The 21,247-nt window shown below is 35.8% G+C and overlaps 1 protein-coding gene across 4 annotated transcripts in view; it reads right to left on the bottom strand.

Moving 5' to 3' along the window:
* Nucleotides 1-15,479, bottom strand: part of LOC143230611 (ephrin type-A receptor 4-like) — a 93,301-nt gene extending 77,822 nt beyond the window's left edge. For 3 of the 4 annotated variants that reach the window (XM_076464459.1, XM_076464460.1, XM_076464461.1), the window contains exons 1-2: nt 15,410-15,479; nt 6,015-6,408 (exon numbers count right to left, since the gene is read on the bottom strand). In XM_076464459.1, the coding sequence (XP_076320574.1) occupies nt 6,015-6,144 (130 nt within the window). In that variant the 5' untranslated portion in view covers nt 6,145-6,408; nt 15,410-15,479. The remainder of the gene's footprint in view (nt 1-6,014; nt 6,409-15,409) is intronic. The other variant, XM_076464462.1, reaches the window with a different exon arrangement.
* Between the last annotated feature and the right edge of the window lie 5,768 nt (nt 15,480-21,247).

Genomic DNA, 21,247 nt, shown 5'->3' with positions numbered 1-21,247 from the left:
TGACACATTAGTAATTGTAAGGCCGTTAACGCGGTTCCAAGACAGGAAGACAAATAAATTCAACATAAAGTCTTATAAGTAAGAGAGACATTTTGAAATTGTGTTTCAAACAAAACTTTACTGTATTCTTAATTTCTGAATAAAGAAATTGAATTCCCTGCGAACAGCTCAAATTTCTCACCAGCGTGGCCGAATTTGCTCGATTCAAATTCTCACACAAAATAAGGTAGTAGCCGCACACATTGCGCAGTGCAAGATACGGATTCTCAGATTATAAACCCATTTTCTCCATGGATTTGTGACTTTTGTCGAAAGAAATGGCCAAGAAAGACTTAAGGAAGATTGCTTGCTGCTTTCAGGTGACTATGTACAATATATCACTGAACATGACAACTTCTACTATTCTGCACAAAGAGAAAGCCAATCCGCCCGTCGCCTAACATCGCATTTTCGTGGCCAAATACTACTAAAAGGTAAGTTCTTTTGACAGTAAAGTGTGTCTTCTACGAATAACAGATCGAATCCGATATTGGAGGGCATTTTTTTGTTCTAGCTTAAATACCGAAAACTGAGACATCCTTCTTACCTACCAAACCACCCAAATTTGGTTTCATCGACTTCCACGTTAGATCTCAAAAATTATATTTATATTCTTGCAAACAAAGTCACGACTGGATTTATTTTTCTCCATTTCTTAATTTTCTTTTCAAATTTTGAACTTAGAAAATTGTATTTATTCAAAATTGGAAGTTAGTTTTTCTTGTAAATCTTCAATAAGGACCTACATAAAGTACTCAGTGTTTTGTTTCATGTTACGATTACTGTCAGTAACGCATAACTAGTTTTATTATCTGAAAATATAATATGTTCATCAACGTACAAACAAACACCAGTCTGTTGCTGAAAGACAAGTTCCCTTTAACAAACAGGCATCAATCTGTTGCTGAAAGACAAGTTCCCTTTAACAAACAGGCATCAATCTGTTGCTGAAAGACAAGTTCCCTTTAACAAACAGGCATCAATCTGTTGCTGAAAGACAAGTTCCCTTTAACAAACAGGCATCAATCTGTTGCTGAAAGACAAGTTTCCCTTAACAAACAGGCATCAATCTGTTGCTGAAAGACAAGTTCCCATTAACAAACAGGCATCAATCTGTTGCTGAAAGACAAGTTCCCTTTAACAAACAGACATCAATCTGTTGCTGAAAGACAAGTTTCCCTTAACAAACAGGCATCAATCTGTTGCTGAAAGACAAGTTCCCCTTAACAAACAGACATCAAGGGTTGATTCACCTTCACATTGCTCTTGGATTACTTCTAAGGAGTGGGATGAGGTATAAGGTTTGAACTCAGTGTGAGAAGAATTTAAAAATTGATACATAATTTTTCATGAAGTTAAGCACAAAGTTACACAATGAACTATCTGTGTTGTGGAAGCCACGGGTATGGAAACCCGATTTCTAGCGTTGTAACTCCGCAGGTATTCATACCACTGTGCCAATGAGGGTGGATAAAAAGCTAGTAAAACAAATATTTATGAACAGAGATCTATAATGTATGATCTTATTTCTATTCGCACACGAATTAAAATGTAGAAAGAGTTATCTGAAGGTAAACAAGTCGATATAGCAGTAAAGTAGTTTACAGACAGTTCTGTGATGAAAACATATGAGATGAACTTAGGAGTTTACGTGTTTTCGAAGATATTTTACACTAAAACTGTTCCCTACTTATGTCCTGTAGTTCTGTTTCTTACGATGTTTTGAAACTGTGTTGAGTGATGATTGACCGGATCGGTTGGTGATGAGCAGGTGTTTAATAGGTAACAAGCTATGATGGAACACGATGTTGAAAGTAACTTACAAAGAACTCTTGATTTCACCATCTTTAACCAAATCCAGTAAAAATGTAAAAACGATAAACACAGTTCATGGTGAATAGATAAATATGAACCAGAAATTACACTTTAAGGTGAGCAGATGAATATGAACCAGAAATTACAGTTTATGGTAAGTAGACACTTTGAACTAGAAATGACAGTTTATGGTTCTGAGGATTATTAGTTACACGATTCTTAACAGAACCCTTAGTTTTCGACTGACCCAAGGCAATGTTTAAAAGATGTTATAGTCAACTTACGAACACTAGAATACTTCAGAGAAAATACCATCTTCGTCATCGACCAGGACTTACCTAAAACATATGTTCTATATGTTAGAACACTATACTTCACTGTTATACTAAACGGTCTGGATCTTGTATACGCTAGAACACTAAACCTCACAGTCATTCTAAACGGTCTGCATCTTTTATATGCTAAAACACTAAACTTCACTGCCATTTTAAATTGTCTGGATCTTGTATATGTTAGAACGCTATACTTCACTCTCATTTTCAGCGGTCTGCGTCTAAAATAGCTAGAACACTATACTTCACTATTATACTAAACAGTCTGAATCTTGTATATGCTAGAACACTACACTTCACTGCCATTCTAAGTCGTCTGGACCTTGAACGCTATACTTCACTGTTATACCAAACGGTGTGGATATTGTATATGCTAGAACACTACACTTCACTGCCATTCTAAACGGTCTGGATGTTGTATATGTTAGAACACTATGCTTTACTGCCATTCTAAATGGTCTGGATCTTGTATATTCTTAAACACTATACCTCCAGTCTTTCTAAGCGGTCTGCATCTTGTATATGCTAGAACACTATACTTCACTGTTATACAAAACGGTCTCGATCTTCTATATATCAGAACAGTACACTTTACTGTTATTCTAAACGGATGGACCTTGTATATGCTAGAACACTATTTCACTGTTATTCTAAACGGTCTGAATCTTGTATATGCTAGAGCACTACACTTCACTGCCATTCTAAACGATCTGGATCTTCCACGCTATACTTCACTGTTATACTAAACGGTCTCGATCTTGTATATGGTAAAAAACTACACTTCACTGTTATACTAAACGGTCTGGATCTTGTATATGCTAGAACACTACACTTCACTGCCATTCTAAACGGTCTGGATCTTGTATATGCTAGAACACTATACTTCACTGCCATTATAAACGGTCTGGGTTTTGTATATGCTAGAACACTATGCTTCACTGCCATTCTAAATGGTCTGGATCTTGTATATTCTTAAACACTATACTTCCAGTTATTCTAGGCAGTCTGCATCTTGTATATGCTAAAACACTATACTTCACTGTTATACTAAACGGTCTGGACCTTGTATATGGTAGAACACTATTTCACTGTTATTGTAAACGGTCTGAATCTTGTATATGCTAGAACACTATTTCACTGTTATTGTAAACGGTCTAAATCTTGTATATGCTAGAACACTATTTCACTGTTATTCTAAACGGTCTGAATCTTGTATATGCTAGAACACTATACTTCACTAGTATTATTTTTAATCAGTAAGAGACAACAAATAAAAAACAGTTACTAAATGTTTCATCCAAATCCGAAAACAGGAAAAAAAAAACAACACTTTTTGCTAACTTTCAAATTATAATATAAATATAAAAATCACAAGATGGCGCTAGTCGATAAAAGCTGAGGAGTTCCAGGGTCAAGCAGGTTGGTGGTTATTACTTCCATTATGTTGTCAACGGCAATTATTAAGATAACAACTAAATAAGTCGTCCTCCTTACACTTATAACCCAACACCTCAACCAAATTTCGCTTAAAGCAACGTTATTCTTAACACTGTCTATTCTGTTGTACTGCTTTCAGCTGTTATCTTCTTCGTTCCTTTAACGTAGAGTGTTGTCATTGCGTTTTTGACCATAAACGCTTACCCTACTAGCCACTGTCCTCTATTTTTAATTTACTGTTTGCTGTTCTTTTTGAAATGTATATTCTCCATACAATAACATTTATTCCTGCTATTTGTTTCAACAACAACCTAATTAATCTCTATAGCAATTAAGATTCCTGAACGCCTTTCCCTTAACAAAGACAATATTGATACATACGTCTTTTACAGCAACAATGCATTAAACCAACAATATTAATACGAGTCCTTTCTAAGAACAGTGTACTAATCCAACAATATTAATACGAGTCTCTCCTAGGAACAATGTAGTAAACCAACAATATTTATACCAGTCTCTTCTAGGAACAGTGTAGTAAAACAACAATATTAATACGAGTCTCTTCTAGGAACAATGTAGTAAAACAACAATATTAATACGAGTCTCTTCTAGGAATAATGTAGTAAACCAACAATATTAAGACGAGTCTCTTCTAAGAACAATGTACTTAGCCAACAATATTAATACAAGTCTCTTCTGGGAACAATGTACTAAGCCAACAATATTAATACGAGTCTCTTCTAGAAACAATGTGGTAAACCAACAATATTAATACGAGTCTCTTGTAACAACACTCTACTAAACCAAAAATATTTATTCATACGCCTCTCCTCGCGACAACGTCGTTAACTAATAAGAAATTTAGATTTTATAGAAGCAGTAAATATATATGCCTGATATATTCCAATCATCATTGTTGCCTGTTATAATAAGCACAGGTCTACAACTAAGCAGCGTCAAGTACATTACATGCCGTAATCATTGTTGTAAAATGTTGTTATTACACTGGTAAGCACACACAGTTATACAATTACACATGGGAAACCGATATAGACAATCCTGAACATACGCGAGCACGGTACTTATTCACCGTAAACAGTTTAAGGTACTTAAACACCGTAAACACAAGCGGTACGCAGCAATATATAACACAGTATCCGTGTAGATCGGAACTCTGAATGCGAAAACCACTTGATTCATCAGCACTGGAGTTCGTTGTGTTACACAAAATTTCATACGAGCTGCTGCCAGGTAGCCATCCCTAAAGGCGTTTTCGTGGTCCACTTGGACTGGGAATCCAACGTGAAGAAGCTAAAGTGAATAACAATGAACCAGTGAACTGTACTGGTCAAACTAGAAAGTTATAATAATGTCTCATTGTAGGCCATGCATAGAAGTGAAGGAAAGATAATAAAGAAATCGACACTACTGTTAGTCAACAGTCGTAACGTCAGAAAATCCCTTTCTGTTAAGACTATAGATTATTATAACATAACAATTCCAGGTTGAATATAAAAAAAAAAAACGTTTTTTGCCAAACTGGTAACTTGTATAACACACAAACTCCGAATTGTTCAGATAAACGTTGCTCGTGTTGTACACAGAAGGAGTGACTTGTGTAACGCACAAACTTCAGGATTGTCCAGATAAACGTTGTTCGTATTGTACATCGAACGGAGTGACTTGTTTAACACACGAGCTCCAGGATTGTCCAGATAAACGCTGTTCGTGTATACATGCAAAATATTCACCCTATAAGGTATACAGTGTAACATATTCACTCTGTAATGTATACAATGTAAAATATTCGTCCTACAGTGTAAAGTGTAAAATATTCGCCCTGCAGTGTATATACGTGACATATTCGTCCTATAATGTATACAGTGTAATATATTTGTCGTTTAGTGTATACAGTGTAACATATTCATCCTATAATGTATACAGTGTAATATATTCGTCGTACAGTGTATGCAGTGTAGCATATTCGTCCTATAATGTATACAGTGTAACATATTCGTCCTATAATGTATACAGTGTAAAGTATTCGTCTTATATTTTATGCAGTGTAAAAATGTTCGTCCTATAGTACATACTTTTTTTTTAACAAACGGTACCCCAGGTGTTAAGATACATTCGGACACTCGTTTATAATGAATTGTTAGAACTGTTGGAAGTTAAGGACTAAAACTAGTTATTTGTTTTACATCAGATGACTGAATGACACTACATTAGCACTATTTAAGCTGTGACACTACATCAGATAGCTGGTCTGTGATATTACACCAGCTGTATTTTCACACAACTAACACGTAGTGACTACCAGCACATCGTTCAGCCTCAGTACAAAAGGCCTTAGCTAAAGAACGGAAAATACTGAAAGTTACCTCTTACCTTGGTTACCAGTAACTTGTTCGCAGCTCCACCAAACAGCAGTGAGTAGAACGAACAACATCCAGCGATACTTCTCCTCCGACGCCATCTCTGTGTCTGACAGTACACTGTAAGAACTCGTTGCCTTCATCTCTCACTGTACTCGAAGTCCGCCTAGTTAATTAACAATGCGTGACGTCACTTCCGCTAAATATCTCATTGGTTTGTAACAAAAGTTAAGGAATGGGCAACGTCGAAAGGAAGCATGATTTATCTCATGGCTTGTTATTGGATGAACGCACAGCCACAGGAAGCAGGTGTACGTATGAGTCGTGCAAAAACTTGCGTTTTAGTTTGGAGGAATCATCTTAAATCCGGCGTTATCCGTATAATTTCACATCGTTCACGGGCAACACTGACAACAAAATATTAATAATATATATACTGTTAGCGAAATAGCTATATTAATTATTTCTGTCTTACGGTATTATTATACTTTAACTATAATGTAAATACTTCTGTCTTACGGTATTATTATACTTTAACTATAATGTAAATACTTCTGTCTTACGGTATTATTATACTTTAACTATAATGTAAATACTTCTGTCTTACGGTATCATTAAACTTTGACTACAATGTAAATACTTGTGTCTTATGCTATTATTATACTTTAACAGTAATGTAAATACCTCTGACCGAATTTAAATATACACACACACATTAAGCTGATTGTGTAGTAACATGTAAGTGAAGGTCCATGTTCTTTCTTTATACACATTATCTTAAAGTTGTAGTAACATGTAAAGTGACATCTCCGGTAACGTACGTATCACCAAACATTATCTTTAATTACAAATGAGTGAAAGGCAACAACGTATAACATTAATAACAAATATTAGCAGCTGATTTAATTATTTCCTGATACTTTCGACCTTCGCCGTCAGTTCTGTGGTTTTTTGATGTGGTGTTTCCTTCAGTTAATTAGTCAACGTGATCTGATTTATCCACAAAGAGTAATTCTCCAAGTTTCGCATCACGAAATCAAATCTTGAACTCGGTAAAACCTAGATCGTGCGTCTGTCTTCCATAGTACACACTGACACTTTGCACGTGACATTGTAACTACAGATCGTCCAAAGTCGTCTTGTTATAATTATTTATTGCTTCTAACAAAGGAGTCTAGATGATAGGTAATTTACGACCCGTACTGTGCTGTATAAGCTAACACTTTCTACCGGTAACACAACGTTTGGTAACCCACTCCTGTGTATGTTGATTGTTGACGTAGTAAAACCCACATTATTTTAGTGTTAACGGACAATTTGTTATTTGGTATTTTGAATTTCGCACAAAGCTACTCAAGGGCTATCTGTGCTAGCCGTCCCTAATTTAGCAGTGTAAGACTAAAGAGAAGTCAGCTAGTCATCACCAGCCACCGCCAACTCTTGGGCTACTCTTTTACCAACGAATAGTGGGATTGACCGTCACAATATAACGCCACCACGGTTGAAATGGCGAGTACGTTTGGTGCGACCGGGATTCGAACCCGCGACCCTCAGATTACGAGTCGAACGCCTTAACCCACGTGGCGATGCCGGGCCATGTTAACAGACAAGATATAACGATTTGTTTTGGAATAAAAATCAATTACAGGGCACGTGACAGTAAGAATTTGGATAGCACGAGCCGACACTGTTTTGGAAACGACACTTTCTACTGTCAATTCATGTCAACGTTATAACCTTTACGTATTTTCTTCTAGTTTTTCAAAACCATCACCAATAAAAAAAGTCTAGAAGCTAACGTTAAGCCTAACTCCTTTACTACAGTGATCCTATTCCAGTGAATAAACTATACATCAATTATAAGCTGTCCCCAACCAACACCCAGAATATATAATAATAATAAAGTTTTAAACGGAATGAGCTTTGAAACTATTAAACCGTAAATAGAAATTTAAAAGTCACTGGTACCATGATAAGAGAAACTGAAAAGTCATTGGTATCGACAATAGAAGAAACTGAAACTTAATTAATTCGAAGATTAAAGAAGATGGGTTAATGATATAAAAAGTGCAAGAAAGAGAAACGTCATTGGATCAAAAGGAATAAACAATGAAACATAACGAGTACCAACGTATAGAGAAACCGAAATGTCATTGATTCGACTAGATGGAGAAACTGGAGAGCTACTGGGACCGTGAGTACTGAAAATAGATCACGTGACTATAGTTAACCTTTCTGGTAAAAGCTCTTGTGGATTTAACGTTTACTGATATAACACTCAAGAGTGATCAAAGTAAAAGTTACATCATTGAATTTAAACACAACAGAAGAATTTCATGTAATTCAACTTCGATGTCATCACGAAGAGCAAATTTATCAACTGTCACCACAATCATTATCTAGTGAGAAAAGTTAGATAACCTTCTAAAATAAGATGTTCATTTAATAATTACAAAAGTGTAAATATTTTTTTTCGACAGAGAAATTCACGTTTTTTATTTGATACACAACAACTATCTGAGAACGTCGATCGAATCAGACTTGATGACACTCTGTGAAAGGAAGCAACGCAACAGAAGCACGTTCTCCACGGAGTCGGTCGATATGGACAATGATACAAATATGTCAGTCCCACGCCTGACTCAACTTAGGACACCAAAGCTTTGACCACCAAATGACCAAACTCACTCGGGCTGAAAATCTCCACACTCCCATGCCTATGACAATGATCCCGGGACACAAATAGATAGGAGGGTGTTACACATACCACGAGGCAGCCCCGTGCCTAACTGCGGTAGTTATCTGTGCTTTATGAAAATATATATACTGTAAAGAATTAATACACGCACGGTCACGCACACACGCGCGCGTTTTGTGTGTATGTTTTTTTCACTTATTTATATTGAGAAAGTAAATTCCTAAAAAAAATTACTCATTCTTTCTAGTTTCTTGTGTTAATATTTGATGAAATACCTCAAAGCCATAAGATGTCAAGCTATTAATTACGTTTTAACACTAGCATGCTATTCGTCTAATAGATCACAGCATCAGTCAAATTGTGTATCTAGATAAACATAAAACTTCAGAATGGGATACCTGATTTGTGACCGCCACGGTTATTGAAACCCGGTTTTTAAAGTTGTAATTCTTCAGACTAATAGCTGAATAAGTTTCTTTATTAAAGAAACCACAAACCTGGACATATAACGAAGGGGCAGTATCCACTAACTAATAAATACAAAACGACTTCGAGGTAAGACTTACTTCAAATCCCATTTCATTATTGACAATGCATTAACTATTCACAAATATCTCTATCGACTATATTGTGTTCACCTGATGAGAAAATCTTGGGTTGTCAGTGACGTTTAATTTATCGAAATTAATACAGTGGCAGTTGTTTGAAAACAACGTTAAATCCGACATTCCAACCTCCTTGTAATAAGAACGTATCAAAAGGACAAGAACAGACATTCAATAATGTAACATCAAGTAGAACCTAAAAAAGGGACAAGAAAAGAATATTATATAAAATAACACAACAATAAAAACCTTGACAAGAACAGACATTCAATAATCTAAGAACTAGAAACTAACAAAGGGACACGAACAGAAAATCATGCAAAGTAACACAACAATAAGAACCTTGACAAGAACTGACATTCAATACTGTAATAAGCAGAACCTAACATAAGGACAAGATCAGAAAATTACATAAAGTAGCACAACAATAAGAACCTTGACAAGAACAGACATTCCATACTGTAAGAACAAGGAGATCCTAACAAAGGGACAAGAACATACATTCAATAATGTAACAAGAAGTAAAACTAACAAAGGAACAAGAACAGAACATTATAGAAAGTAATACAACAATAAGAATCTTGACAAGAACAGACATTCAATACTGTAACAAGTAGAACCTAACACAAGGACATGAACAGAACGTTATATAAAGTAACACAACAATAAGAACCTTGACAAGAACTGACATTCAATACTGTAACCACAAGGAGATCCTAAGAAAGGGACAAGAACAGAACATTATATAAAGTAACACAACAATAAGGACCTTGACAAGAACAAACACTCAATACTGTAACAACAATAAGAACCTTGACAAGAACAGAACATTATATAATATAACTCAACAATAAGAACCTTGGAAAGAACAGACACTCAATAATGTAATAACAAATACAAACTACAAAGGGACAAGAATAGGATATTATATAAAGTAACCCAAGAGTAAGAATCTTGACAAGAACAGACATTCAATAATGTAACAACAAAGAGAAACTGCAAAGGGACAAGAACAGGACATTATATAAAGTAACATAACAGTAAGAATTTTGACAAGAACAGACATTCAATACTGTAACAACGAGTATAACCTAACATATAAATGTGCATCAAGCAATAATAAAACTATCAACAAGATATCCTGTAATAACTTTAAATTACAATAATTACAGGTTTAAGGGTCTCTGTTCTCTTAGAGGCCAATCTTCATACATGGTGTTCATCTTCGTACAGAGTAAAATATAGAGGAAACATTTGAAACTTCTAAATGTTATGATCCTACATCAACTGTTGAAAGTTACTGTTCAATTTACCAATAGATTTGGTATCTGTAGTTATTAGAACTACAGGTTTACTGAACTTCAAGCTAGGTGTAGCATTCTTAAAAATATAGAAAATCAGAACATAAAAACTCTGTCGATGTCCAGTTGTATGTTGCTAGAAATTAGTGTAAGAACCACAACTTTAAAAGTTAAGTAGTATGAACACTGCTTACAAATTCTCGCTACCAATCAACTTTCAACGATATATTTTTACATTTTAACGTGACTATCGACATGTAGACGCCAGCCAGTTGTCTGGATAAATAAATATGTATCAACAACAAATCAATTCCTTTAAAAGTCTCGCGAATATTTAGTCACTCGCAACATATCGATTAACTCACTGCCATATGCATATGAAATCATGATAATTTATTAACTGTCAACCAGAAACCGAGCTGTTATTTTTAACTTGTTAAAGCCATAAACTTAATCCTCAGTACGAAACTACTGTACGACAATCAACTTAAACCACAGTACGAAACTACTACATGACAATCAATTTAAACTACAGTATGAAGCTACTATATGACTATCATCAACTCAATGTAGACTCAACCTACAAAAACGAAAACGAACTCAATATTCAGCAGAAACTGTTACGTGAGAACCTTCAACTCATAGATCAATACAAATGAAACACATGACAGTTAACATTGCGATGCAAGTGTAACCGAGTAGAGTATAATAACTGATGACGTAAGAACTTCGTAGTGTCTCCCGCACTGATCTTCACACACTAGTTACTGTATTTCTGTGTTTATCTTAGAAACATCACTATATTCATTCAGCCACTCTCTCCGTAACGCTTATCAGCTAAAAATACCACCTTTTCTACGTTCTTTCTCGACAGTGGCGGGAGAAATAGTAAGGGTATTACGTCATAATTGAAATGGCTGGACAGTGAAAAGTAACAAAGAAACGTGGTGGGTGACTCACGTTGTCTGTGTCGTGTCACATGCGTTTTGGGCTTACTGGCGAAGAGACGAGAACAAAGTCATCCTAGCATGGTTCGCCTAGAACTCCCTCAGTGGTCTCAAAAAGTTGCGGCTTAACAAAAAGCCGACAGTAATTTAATTTGATGTTTGTTTAGGAAAGCCGAATATAACTGAGGCATGCTGGTTGGAAACGACAACAGTAGCTAAACCTGGCAAGAGAAATCATCATATATTGGGGTGGTAGGGAAGAGGGAATGAATTGAACCTGAATATAATTTGGTTCCTATAATTAACGGTGTTCTCAGAGTTTTACAACGTCGCTGTTTCGTAAAATCTTATATCTACACTAGGGGCTATTTCCAGGGGTATGTACGATAACTATAAATACGTAAAAAACCATGAAGCTCTATTGAATAACAGTACTTGATAAACGAATATAAAGGCTTAACCTACCTGTTGCTACATTTGCTACTAAGTTAAACGTAAACTCTGTCGTATAGTCTATTGCTTGATGTAATGAACAAGCTAAACCTAACTGTTGCTTGCTAGACGTCTGGTGTTAAGTATCTATGTCAGTTGTAAACTGCCAATAAGTCTAATGCTAATTAACGAGCTAACCTTAAATTTTATTAGCAGACATCTAGTGTTAGGTATCTATGTCAAATTAAAACACCGGCGGAATATCCAGTGATAGTTATACGAGCTAAACCTAACTGGTGGTGGTAAGCAATCTGATGCTGGGTGTCGTCTATGTTAAACTTTAGTTATGGCGAAATGTCTATGGCTCATTATAAGTTACGAACTAAGCCTAACTGTAGATGTCACTTTTAGTGTTAGTTATACATGTCAGATAATAAGTTCCGCAGACATGTTTCGAGTCAGAAATTCTCTATACCAACCCGTAAAACACATTACTAAAGATAATAACGCATGAAAGAGGATTTTGTCTAGATTTTACAGTCTAAAAGACGACAGTGAGAATATACGAACACATTTTATTGTAAACAATAAAAATATTAACTATAAAAATCTTGAGAGGCTAGTACTGAGTCATCTTGTTTCTAGTGGCCTTCCACTTCGTGACATAAATCATGTCTCAGGTGTAGGTCGACATGGTCAAGGAAATGTCCACAGATCTGTCAACAAGCCATCTCCACCTCACGCCCTCATAATCGTCCCTTGTACAATAAATCAAGTGAGACCTTGAGCCTTGACAGGATAAAGTTAAAGGTTAATACAGAGTTTTCTCGTGTATTTCCAGAGACACCTTTTGGGAAACTCTTCTGCTATTAACAGACAGAGATATTTATAACGTTCCAGGAAACCACGTAAGGTTTGGTGTTTCTTGGGTATATTGCACTGTTTACGACTGCATTATGGCAAAGCTCATGTTTGGAATGTCTAATCGAGGATTAAAGAAACCAGGCTTAGAGAAAAATTCCTTTATTTGAGAAAAATAGATTTACTTCTGTAAACTGTTTAAGGAACCATGACCGTCATTGTATTTAATGACGGTCGTTTCATAGGTTCTGTTTATATTTCTTACAACTGAAGTATTTTGTTAAGTATAAGCTTTAGAGTATTATTGTTACATTCTTAATTTCTACAGATAACGATCTGTTGCCAAAAATTATTATTATAAGAAACAACATCATAAGAACAATAAAATACGTCCTTAATTTCTACAGATGGCGATGATATCGTTTTTAATTCTTACATATGGATATTTGTTGCCAACAGTGGATATTATAACAAACAACACCGTAAGAGCAGTAAGAAGCTAAAATAGATAGCGGATTAAAATGTAGTACTTCATCTGAAATTATTAAACAATCCACGAAGGACTAAGGGTTTTCTGTGATGGTTTATTTTAGTACAAAGGTACATACTGGCTATATGCTCTCTGCACACCCACAGAGAATGGAACCTGGGACCTGAACGTTATACGTCCGTAAAACATGCTTTTGACTCAGTGGGGGATTCCATGTGAGTAACCGATGGCGGAAGAGATACTTTGGATGAGTTTTTTTGTTCGTCCCCCAGGGCACTTTCTACAGGTTAATTCATTACCAGCGGTCTCGTATTTGAACATGTTGAGTTAGGCTGTTCAATAATTCAAAGCCAGTGGTTTCCTGTACCTTGTGTCAAGTCGAACGGAAGAAAAGACCCCAGAGATGAAATTAACAAAAGCTGTATTGGACTAAACAGCTCAAAGTGATGTTAATTTTATTAACCATATTTAGCTTTCACTTATAACTGGATTTAACTCGAAATATCTGAATATGAAATATTGGACTAAAAAAATAAAAGTTTGTATTAACTTAAGAAAACTACTCTACTTAGGAACGAGGTTTCTTTGGTTTGGTTTTACTTTCGTGCAAAGCTACTCGAAAGCCATTTGTGTTAGCCGTTCGTTCCTTATTTAGAGGCTACGCTTGGCCAAGCGTGTTAAGGCGTGCGAATCGTAATCTGAGGGTCGCGGATTCGCATCTCCATCGCGCCAAACATGCTCGCCCTTTCAGCCGTGAGGGCGTTATAATGTTACGGTCAATCCCACTATTTGTTGGTAAAAGAGTAGCCCAAGAGTTGGCGGTGGGTTGTGATGACTAGCTGCCTTCCCTCGAGTCTTACACTGCTAAATTAGGGACGGCTAGCACAGATAGCCCTCGAGTAGCTTTGTGCGAAATTCCAAAACAAACCTTATTTAGAAGTGATAAACAAAAGAGAAGGTAGCTAGCTAGTTAACGCCATTAACAATCATCTCTTAGGCCCTTCTTTTAACCACGTAGAGTAGGATTGCCCGTCACATAATAACGCTTCTACAGCTCTTAAGAGAGCGTGTTCGATGATCGGGGTTCGAACCACTGTTTTTTTAATTTTGCGCACAGCTAGATGAGGGCTATCTGCGCTAGCCGTTCCTAATTTGGGTTACTCTTTTACCAACGAATAGTGGGATTGACCGTCATATTATAACGCCCCACCACTAAAAGGGAGAGTATGTTTGGTACGACGGGGAATCGAACCCGCGACCCTCGGATTACGAGTCGAACGCCTTAACCCACTTCGCCATGCCGGGTCTCGAGCCACTGTCCTTGTTTAATATATTTTTGATTTAATTACCTACAATGATTCACGAATATTTCTGGCGCCGTAATTTCTTGACTGAACCAAAAAAATTTTTGTTTACCTACCGGATTATATATATATTGTGTTATATTAACATGTAAATCTAGCGCTAAAATATATTTTTTATCATGCTTAATTATTCGTTTACTCACTCTGAGTGACAGATATTTTAGTTTTTTAATCTATATGTGTGTGTGTATGTGTGTAAACCTTTAAATAAAATTCAATTTAATTTAATGCAAAAGAACGGCGATTTAAATATAATTAGTGGAGGTTGAAGCATATGGAATATTTCTTTTTTTGTGAATATCGCGAAAAGCTACACGATTGCAGTGAACGACAGCTATCCCTAATTTTGAAGTAACAGACTAGAGACCACCACCCACTGCGAACTCTTGGAATACAACGAATAGTGGGATTTACCGCACATTATAACTACCACGCCTAAAAGAGCGAGCATGTTCTTGGACGGGACCCGAGCCCACGACCCTCAGGTTATCAGACCATGTCAGGCGTAAGCATATAGATATGCAAGACTAAAATAAAGCTAAAATGAATATAATAGGAAAGTTAAATATAAGAAAATAGATATCCCCCCAGTACCTAAACATGTCAGTATAACACAGCATGTAGTCCAGTACCACTACATGTTAAACAGGCATATCTAAACCATATCAACATACACTCATATACATAGAGATAAGCACTACTATACTCACCAAAATCACCGAGTCTGTAAACACAGAGTTATTTGGGGGACCGCTTCCCCTTGTGCACGTCTCTGATCCAGCGAGAAAATTTTGCAAGCAATACCTGAAAGTGTCAGTATCATAAACATCCGTGAACCATTACAGATAAGGCCATATAAGTAAAATAAGTAGCATGTATCCAGTAATGGCTAGTGAGTTAATTACTGAGACAGATATTCCGGAAAAAACAAACAAACATGGAAAACAAGATATCACACGATCCAACGGGAGGTATAAACAGTTTTGATTGTTCACAGACATACTTCTGAAGATGGCGTGTTGATTTGAAATTCTAAATTATGTCAACTAACCTTTCTCTTTTATGTGTTTAATTCTACTGATGATTTTAGACAAATCTCCGTAGGTTATTTCACCATAAACCAAGCCTATATTTACCTTATTTGTCACAGACAAGAATACCAAATACAACTACAGCTCTGACCCAAGTTTAAGCTACTAAAACTCATACACCATAATTTACATCGTATCTAATGACTTGCATAAACATATTTCCTTCAACTACTGCATTTATTTTATGTTTCCCAGTCGGTTTGAAGAGCTCTGGATTGAGAGTATCGCGTCAGTGACAATGGGCATGATACATATATAGTGTGGTTAGAAAACTTATCACGTATTCTTCTAGTTCTTAAGTATTCCTAAAGGGCTATATTAAAAATATACTATGTAAAAATGTATTAAGATTCGTACTATCCAATAGTCTTATGACAAAACTATATTTATATTAACTTGTCGAGGCATAGCATAATCTAATTGTTAGGATATACGACTCGCAGTCTGTGGATCGCGGATTCGAAACCCGACTGCGAAGTGTTCGTACTTTCAGCTGTGACGGCGTTATATTGCGTTTATTCGTTTGTAAAATAGTAGTTCAACAGTTGGCGGCGAGTGGTGTTGACTAGTTACCTTCTCTTTAGTATATCGTTTCAAATTGAGGGGTGGTAATTCCAGATAGTGGTAATAGAAGACAATGTTTGAGATGACACGTGGCATTCAGACGCGATATGTGGATTAAACATTTAAGACAAAGACAGTGTGTCACAACTAACAGCTATTTACTACTTTAACACATAATTTAATATGACTAATAGATGTTTACTTACTTACTTTAACAGACAATGTGACACAACAAAAACTGTTTACTTACGTTCAATGAGACAGTGTGGCACGACTAACAGTTTACTTAGTTCATAAAGACAGTGACATATCGCACGCCCGTGTTCTACGCAGAACATAAAAACTGCCACACGAAACACGGCCAGGTCTATAGTTAAGGAAAAAAAACAGTAAGGCACGTTATGAAGTGAGTATTAAAGAAGACACGATATTGTGGACAGCTGATAACAAATTCGACGTGGGCAGAACGTGTTCATGAAATGATAGGTTAAAACAACGAGTGATCACGTAGTAATTAGAGATCGGTAAGAAAGCCACGCCCCAGCAATGCTTAACAGTCGGTTTAGCTGCTGATAAAAGAATCATGTTGAAAAGACCATCATTAGAGGGGGAATTAACCCCACATTTCCCTGAGCTAACCATCTTATCGCCTGGAGTTATCATTTTCAATGGGTCAATTAAAATAAGGTCAAATTCTGTTGCTTTTAAGGTAATCATGAAATGTAATTACTCGTGCATCTGGAAACGAAATTACAGAAAACTCTCAAAGCAAAACCAAACTGAATAAATTAAAACTAGGACCACATGTTTACAGTGTATTACCAAAATAGTACCATAAGGTTTACAGGGTATTGCAAAACTAGTAACAAAATATTTACAATATACCACCAAACTATTGCCAAAAGTTTACAGTATACTACCAAACTAGTACCAAAATATTTACAGCATACTACCAAACTACTTCCAAAAGGTTTACATCATACTACCAGAATAGTGCCAAAAGGTTTACAGCATATCACCAAACTAGTACCAAACGGTTTACAGCATATTACCAAACTACTACCAAAACGTTTACAGGGTATTGCCAAATTATTAACAAAATATTTACAGTGTATTATCGAACTAGTACCAAAACGTTTACAGTGTATTTATTACCAAACAAGTACTAAAAGGTTTATACTGTATTACCAAATTAGTATTAAAAGGTTTACACTGTATTACCAAACTAGTGTTAAAAGGTTTACAGTGTACTACTTTTATCCACAGTCACAATACAAGTTAAATATTGTATTCCTCCATTTTTCTCCGTTTCCAGAAGGGATATTCCAACACATTATTTCCAGCCTAATTGCATTGGAAGACAGTATAAAGAATAAAAACCAGAAGGCAAATATAATGGTACTATATTTGATATATGACACACAATTCGCTATGGTTTGATTTACATCTGAATACAAGATGTTACCTTCTATACATATCATTCGGTAAGCAGACATCTAATTTGCATATTACATACAAGTTAATGGGCTGTATGGGTCATTGATCACAGTAAGACAAACGGTAATATCAAAGTAACAACATGACTGAACTGTTACCTAGGGTAATCAACAGGCATTTGCTCAAACAACGTGACTGACCCGTTACCTAGGGTAATCAACAGACATTAGCTCAAACAACATGAGTTTCCTGTTACCCATTTATTTGAACATTATATATTATTAACTACAACACATAAAACACTGAGTGCTTGTTCAGTAACTAAAAATACTTTATATGTGTACTTAGAAACCATTCCATAAGGAACCAGTGCTTTTAAATGTCACTTGTTTCTGTTCACACAACCAACTTTTCATTAATAATAACTAGATTTCTTGCTATATTTGTAGAATGTTCAATTTTATTATTTAAATCGTAAACTTGACGAGATTATTACTAACAACTTGGTAAGATATATCTGTATCACTGTAATGAGGTATACAACACTATTGTGAAGTATATAACTTTGTTAATTATTTACATTGTTGTGAAGTATATAACATTGTTAGTTTCTTACCATGAGCTGTATAACATTGTTGTGAAGTATATAACATTGTTAGTTATTTACCATGAGCTGTATAACACTGCGTCGGCCATATTTTACGGGCCCATCCCTGTGATAAGAACTACCGTGCTTTGTGTTATATCAAAACAATTCCGGTGTACAATACACAAACAATAAAGTTACACGTGTATTGTAACAAATATACCATTACATACCGTCGTAAACAATGGTACATGTATAAAAACCATCTTGGTGTACAATATATAAACATTCATCACTTAATTTCTATAGCGCATGCTGATGTATTAAAGGCATTAACACTGGAAATAAACAGCCTTATAATACAGATATGTTTTTTATTTAATTAGACACTCAGTGTAAAGCGAAACGTTGAGTGCGTAATTAATAATAAACAATAACTTAGTGTTATAAGGTCGTTTATTACTAGAATTTAAATAGACCAACACTACAGATACGCGTGTATTGTAACGAACAGACCGTAACAAAAACAAAACCACCCCTGTCTACAAGTTTTTCCGAGGGTCGCGGGTTCGCGCCCGCGTCGCGCTAAACATGCTCGCCCTCCCAGCCGTGGGGGCGTATAATGTGACGGTCAATCCCACTTTTCGTTGGTAAAAGAGTAGCCCAAGAGTTGGCGGTGGGTGGTGATGACTAGCTGCCTTCCCTCTAGTCTTACACTGCTAAATTAGGGACGGCTAGCACAGATAGCCCTCGAGTAGCTTTGTGCGAAATTCCAAAAAAACAAAACAAAACAAATCTACAAGATTCCAAAACTGCTAACAGATAGTATATACAGTGAAGATAAAGTGATCTATATCTGTTTAAAATAAAAACGGTGATTGTTGTAATCATTTTTATTTTCAGCGATTTCGTTTTTTATGAAAAGCAAATAGTGGATTAGACCCAACCTTATGTTGGTGTTTACTAACCGCAATACTGATTAGACTAGTGTACACTTGTGTTTTTTACAAAACTACCACTATTTGTTCAGTTTTGTTTTTCCAAGAGCGTTGAAGCCAAGACAACAAACTAATATATTCTTAAAATGTTCGGAGTTACAAGTCGCTTCGCTGATCCAGAAAAACCCGGCGAGTCGAAAGTGAGGTCGATCACGAATAGAACCGAGAAACTTCTACCAATCTGAAAATTGTTAACAGACTCGTGATTGTGTTCGTAAATATTAACAAATAATTAATGATTAATAACAGTAGTTTGTTTATGGTTAAAAACGAACCTATACAATGGGCTATCTGTGCTATTCCCATCAAGGACATTGAAACGTAGTTTTGATCGTGTTATAAACCTTTAAACTTACCGCTGAACCACTGGGGGCGTTAATTTATGTCAGAGAGTTGCAACAGCAATTAGTTAGTTTGTTTTGTTTTTTGAATTTCACGCAAAGCTACACGAGGGCTATCTGCGCTAGCCTTCCCTAATTTAGCAGTGTAAGACTAAAGAGAAGGCAGCTAGTCATCACCAGCCACCGCCAACTCTTGGGCTACTTTTTTACCAACGAATAGTGGGATTGACTGTAACATTATAATGTCCTTGCGGTTGATAGGGCGAGCATGTTTGGTGCGACGGCGATTCGAACCCATGACCCTCGGATTACGAGTCGAACGCCTTAACCCACCTGGCCATGCCGGGTCTCAGCATTTAGTAACAGTTGTTACATAAGACGTTACATATACGTTCAACAGTATTATAAATACAGCTATGTAGAATAAATCCAATAATTCAGGTTAGGGTTAGTTTTATTTATCAAAAAGGTTTCTTGAACTCCCAGTACAAATTAATTATTTAGAATAAAATTGACGCGTCTTCCCTCGATGCATCTTGTCAGACGTATCGCCATTCTTAGCTTAGCATATTTTCTCGTAAGGAACGTTGATCAATATTTAGCACTAATAATATTTGTAGACAGCGTTGAAGTGACTGGAATTTCTTTAGTTGAATATAATTCACAGTGAAAAGAGCCAAAGCTATTGTCGTAACCATGAAGAGGCAAATAGCTCACTAACGTCTCGTGAAAAACAAACAGACAAAAAATAATATAAAGAAGTAAAAGGCAATAATTTCAAAAACAAAAGTTCACACCAGTTCGATTGAAAAAAATTACCCAATTTATCGTTGTTTTTATATTGTTTTATTATTATCACTTTCACAAGAATTAGCATGTAACCAAGTGCTTATACCATAATTACAGCGATGTACAATTAAATAAACATTGCAAACAGTGAAAGTGAAAGGTTGTTTACGACCATACTTAAGGCTTTAGAACGAGGTTCGACAAATTTACTACTGTACTTCAAGTACTTGGCGTTTTTTTTACTTATAAGATAGCATGTTCAACTGAAACCTAAAGAATCAGTGTAATATTACTGAATACTAATTCTGCAACAGTATAAATATATTATCACCAAATTTCCTTTCTTTACACCTACGATAAATCACACTAAGCTTACTTTTTTTAACACCAAATTATTCTCATTCGTGGTTACCAAACACTTCCTTCTACCGGTCAATAAAAAATCACCCATTTTCAACCGTTTCAACAATTTTTTTCGAACAAGCATGTTTATGATACACTGTCTGAAGATTTAAGATATACTCTCATTTTTTACACAGTGTTATTAGATGTTCTAAATAGGTGGCTAAATAAAATTATTAGACATATACGAGGGCTGTTCAAAAAATACGCGGACTGTTTGAATTGCGCGGCTCCAGTTGGTTCCAGGGGAATCCGCTTGGTGTCGCTAGGTTCGCAAAGATCAGCTGATTACGACGCCATTTCCCGATTGCAGATATCTTCATTTGTGTATTAGCTATGC

This window comes from Tachypleus tridentatus, chromosome 10, assembly GCF_004210375.1.
Source record: "Tachypleus tridentatus isolate NWPU-2018 chromosome 10, ASM421037v1, whole genome shotgun sequence".
In the NCBI taxonomy this organism is placed as follows: domain Eukaryota; kingdom Metazoa; phylum Arthropoda; class Merostomata; order Xiphosura; family Limulidae; genus Tachypleus; species Tachypleus tridentatus.
Note: the sequence above shows the minus strand (reverse complement) of the source record. Positions and strands in the feature narration are given on the sequence as shown.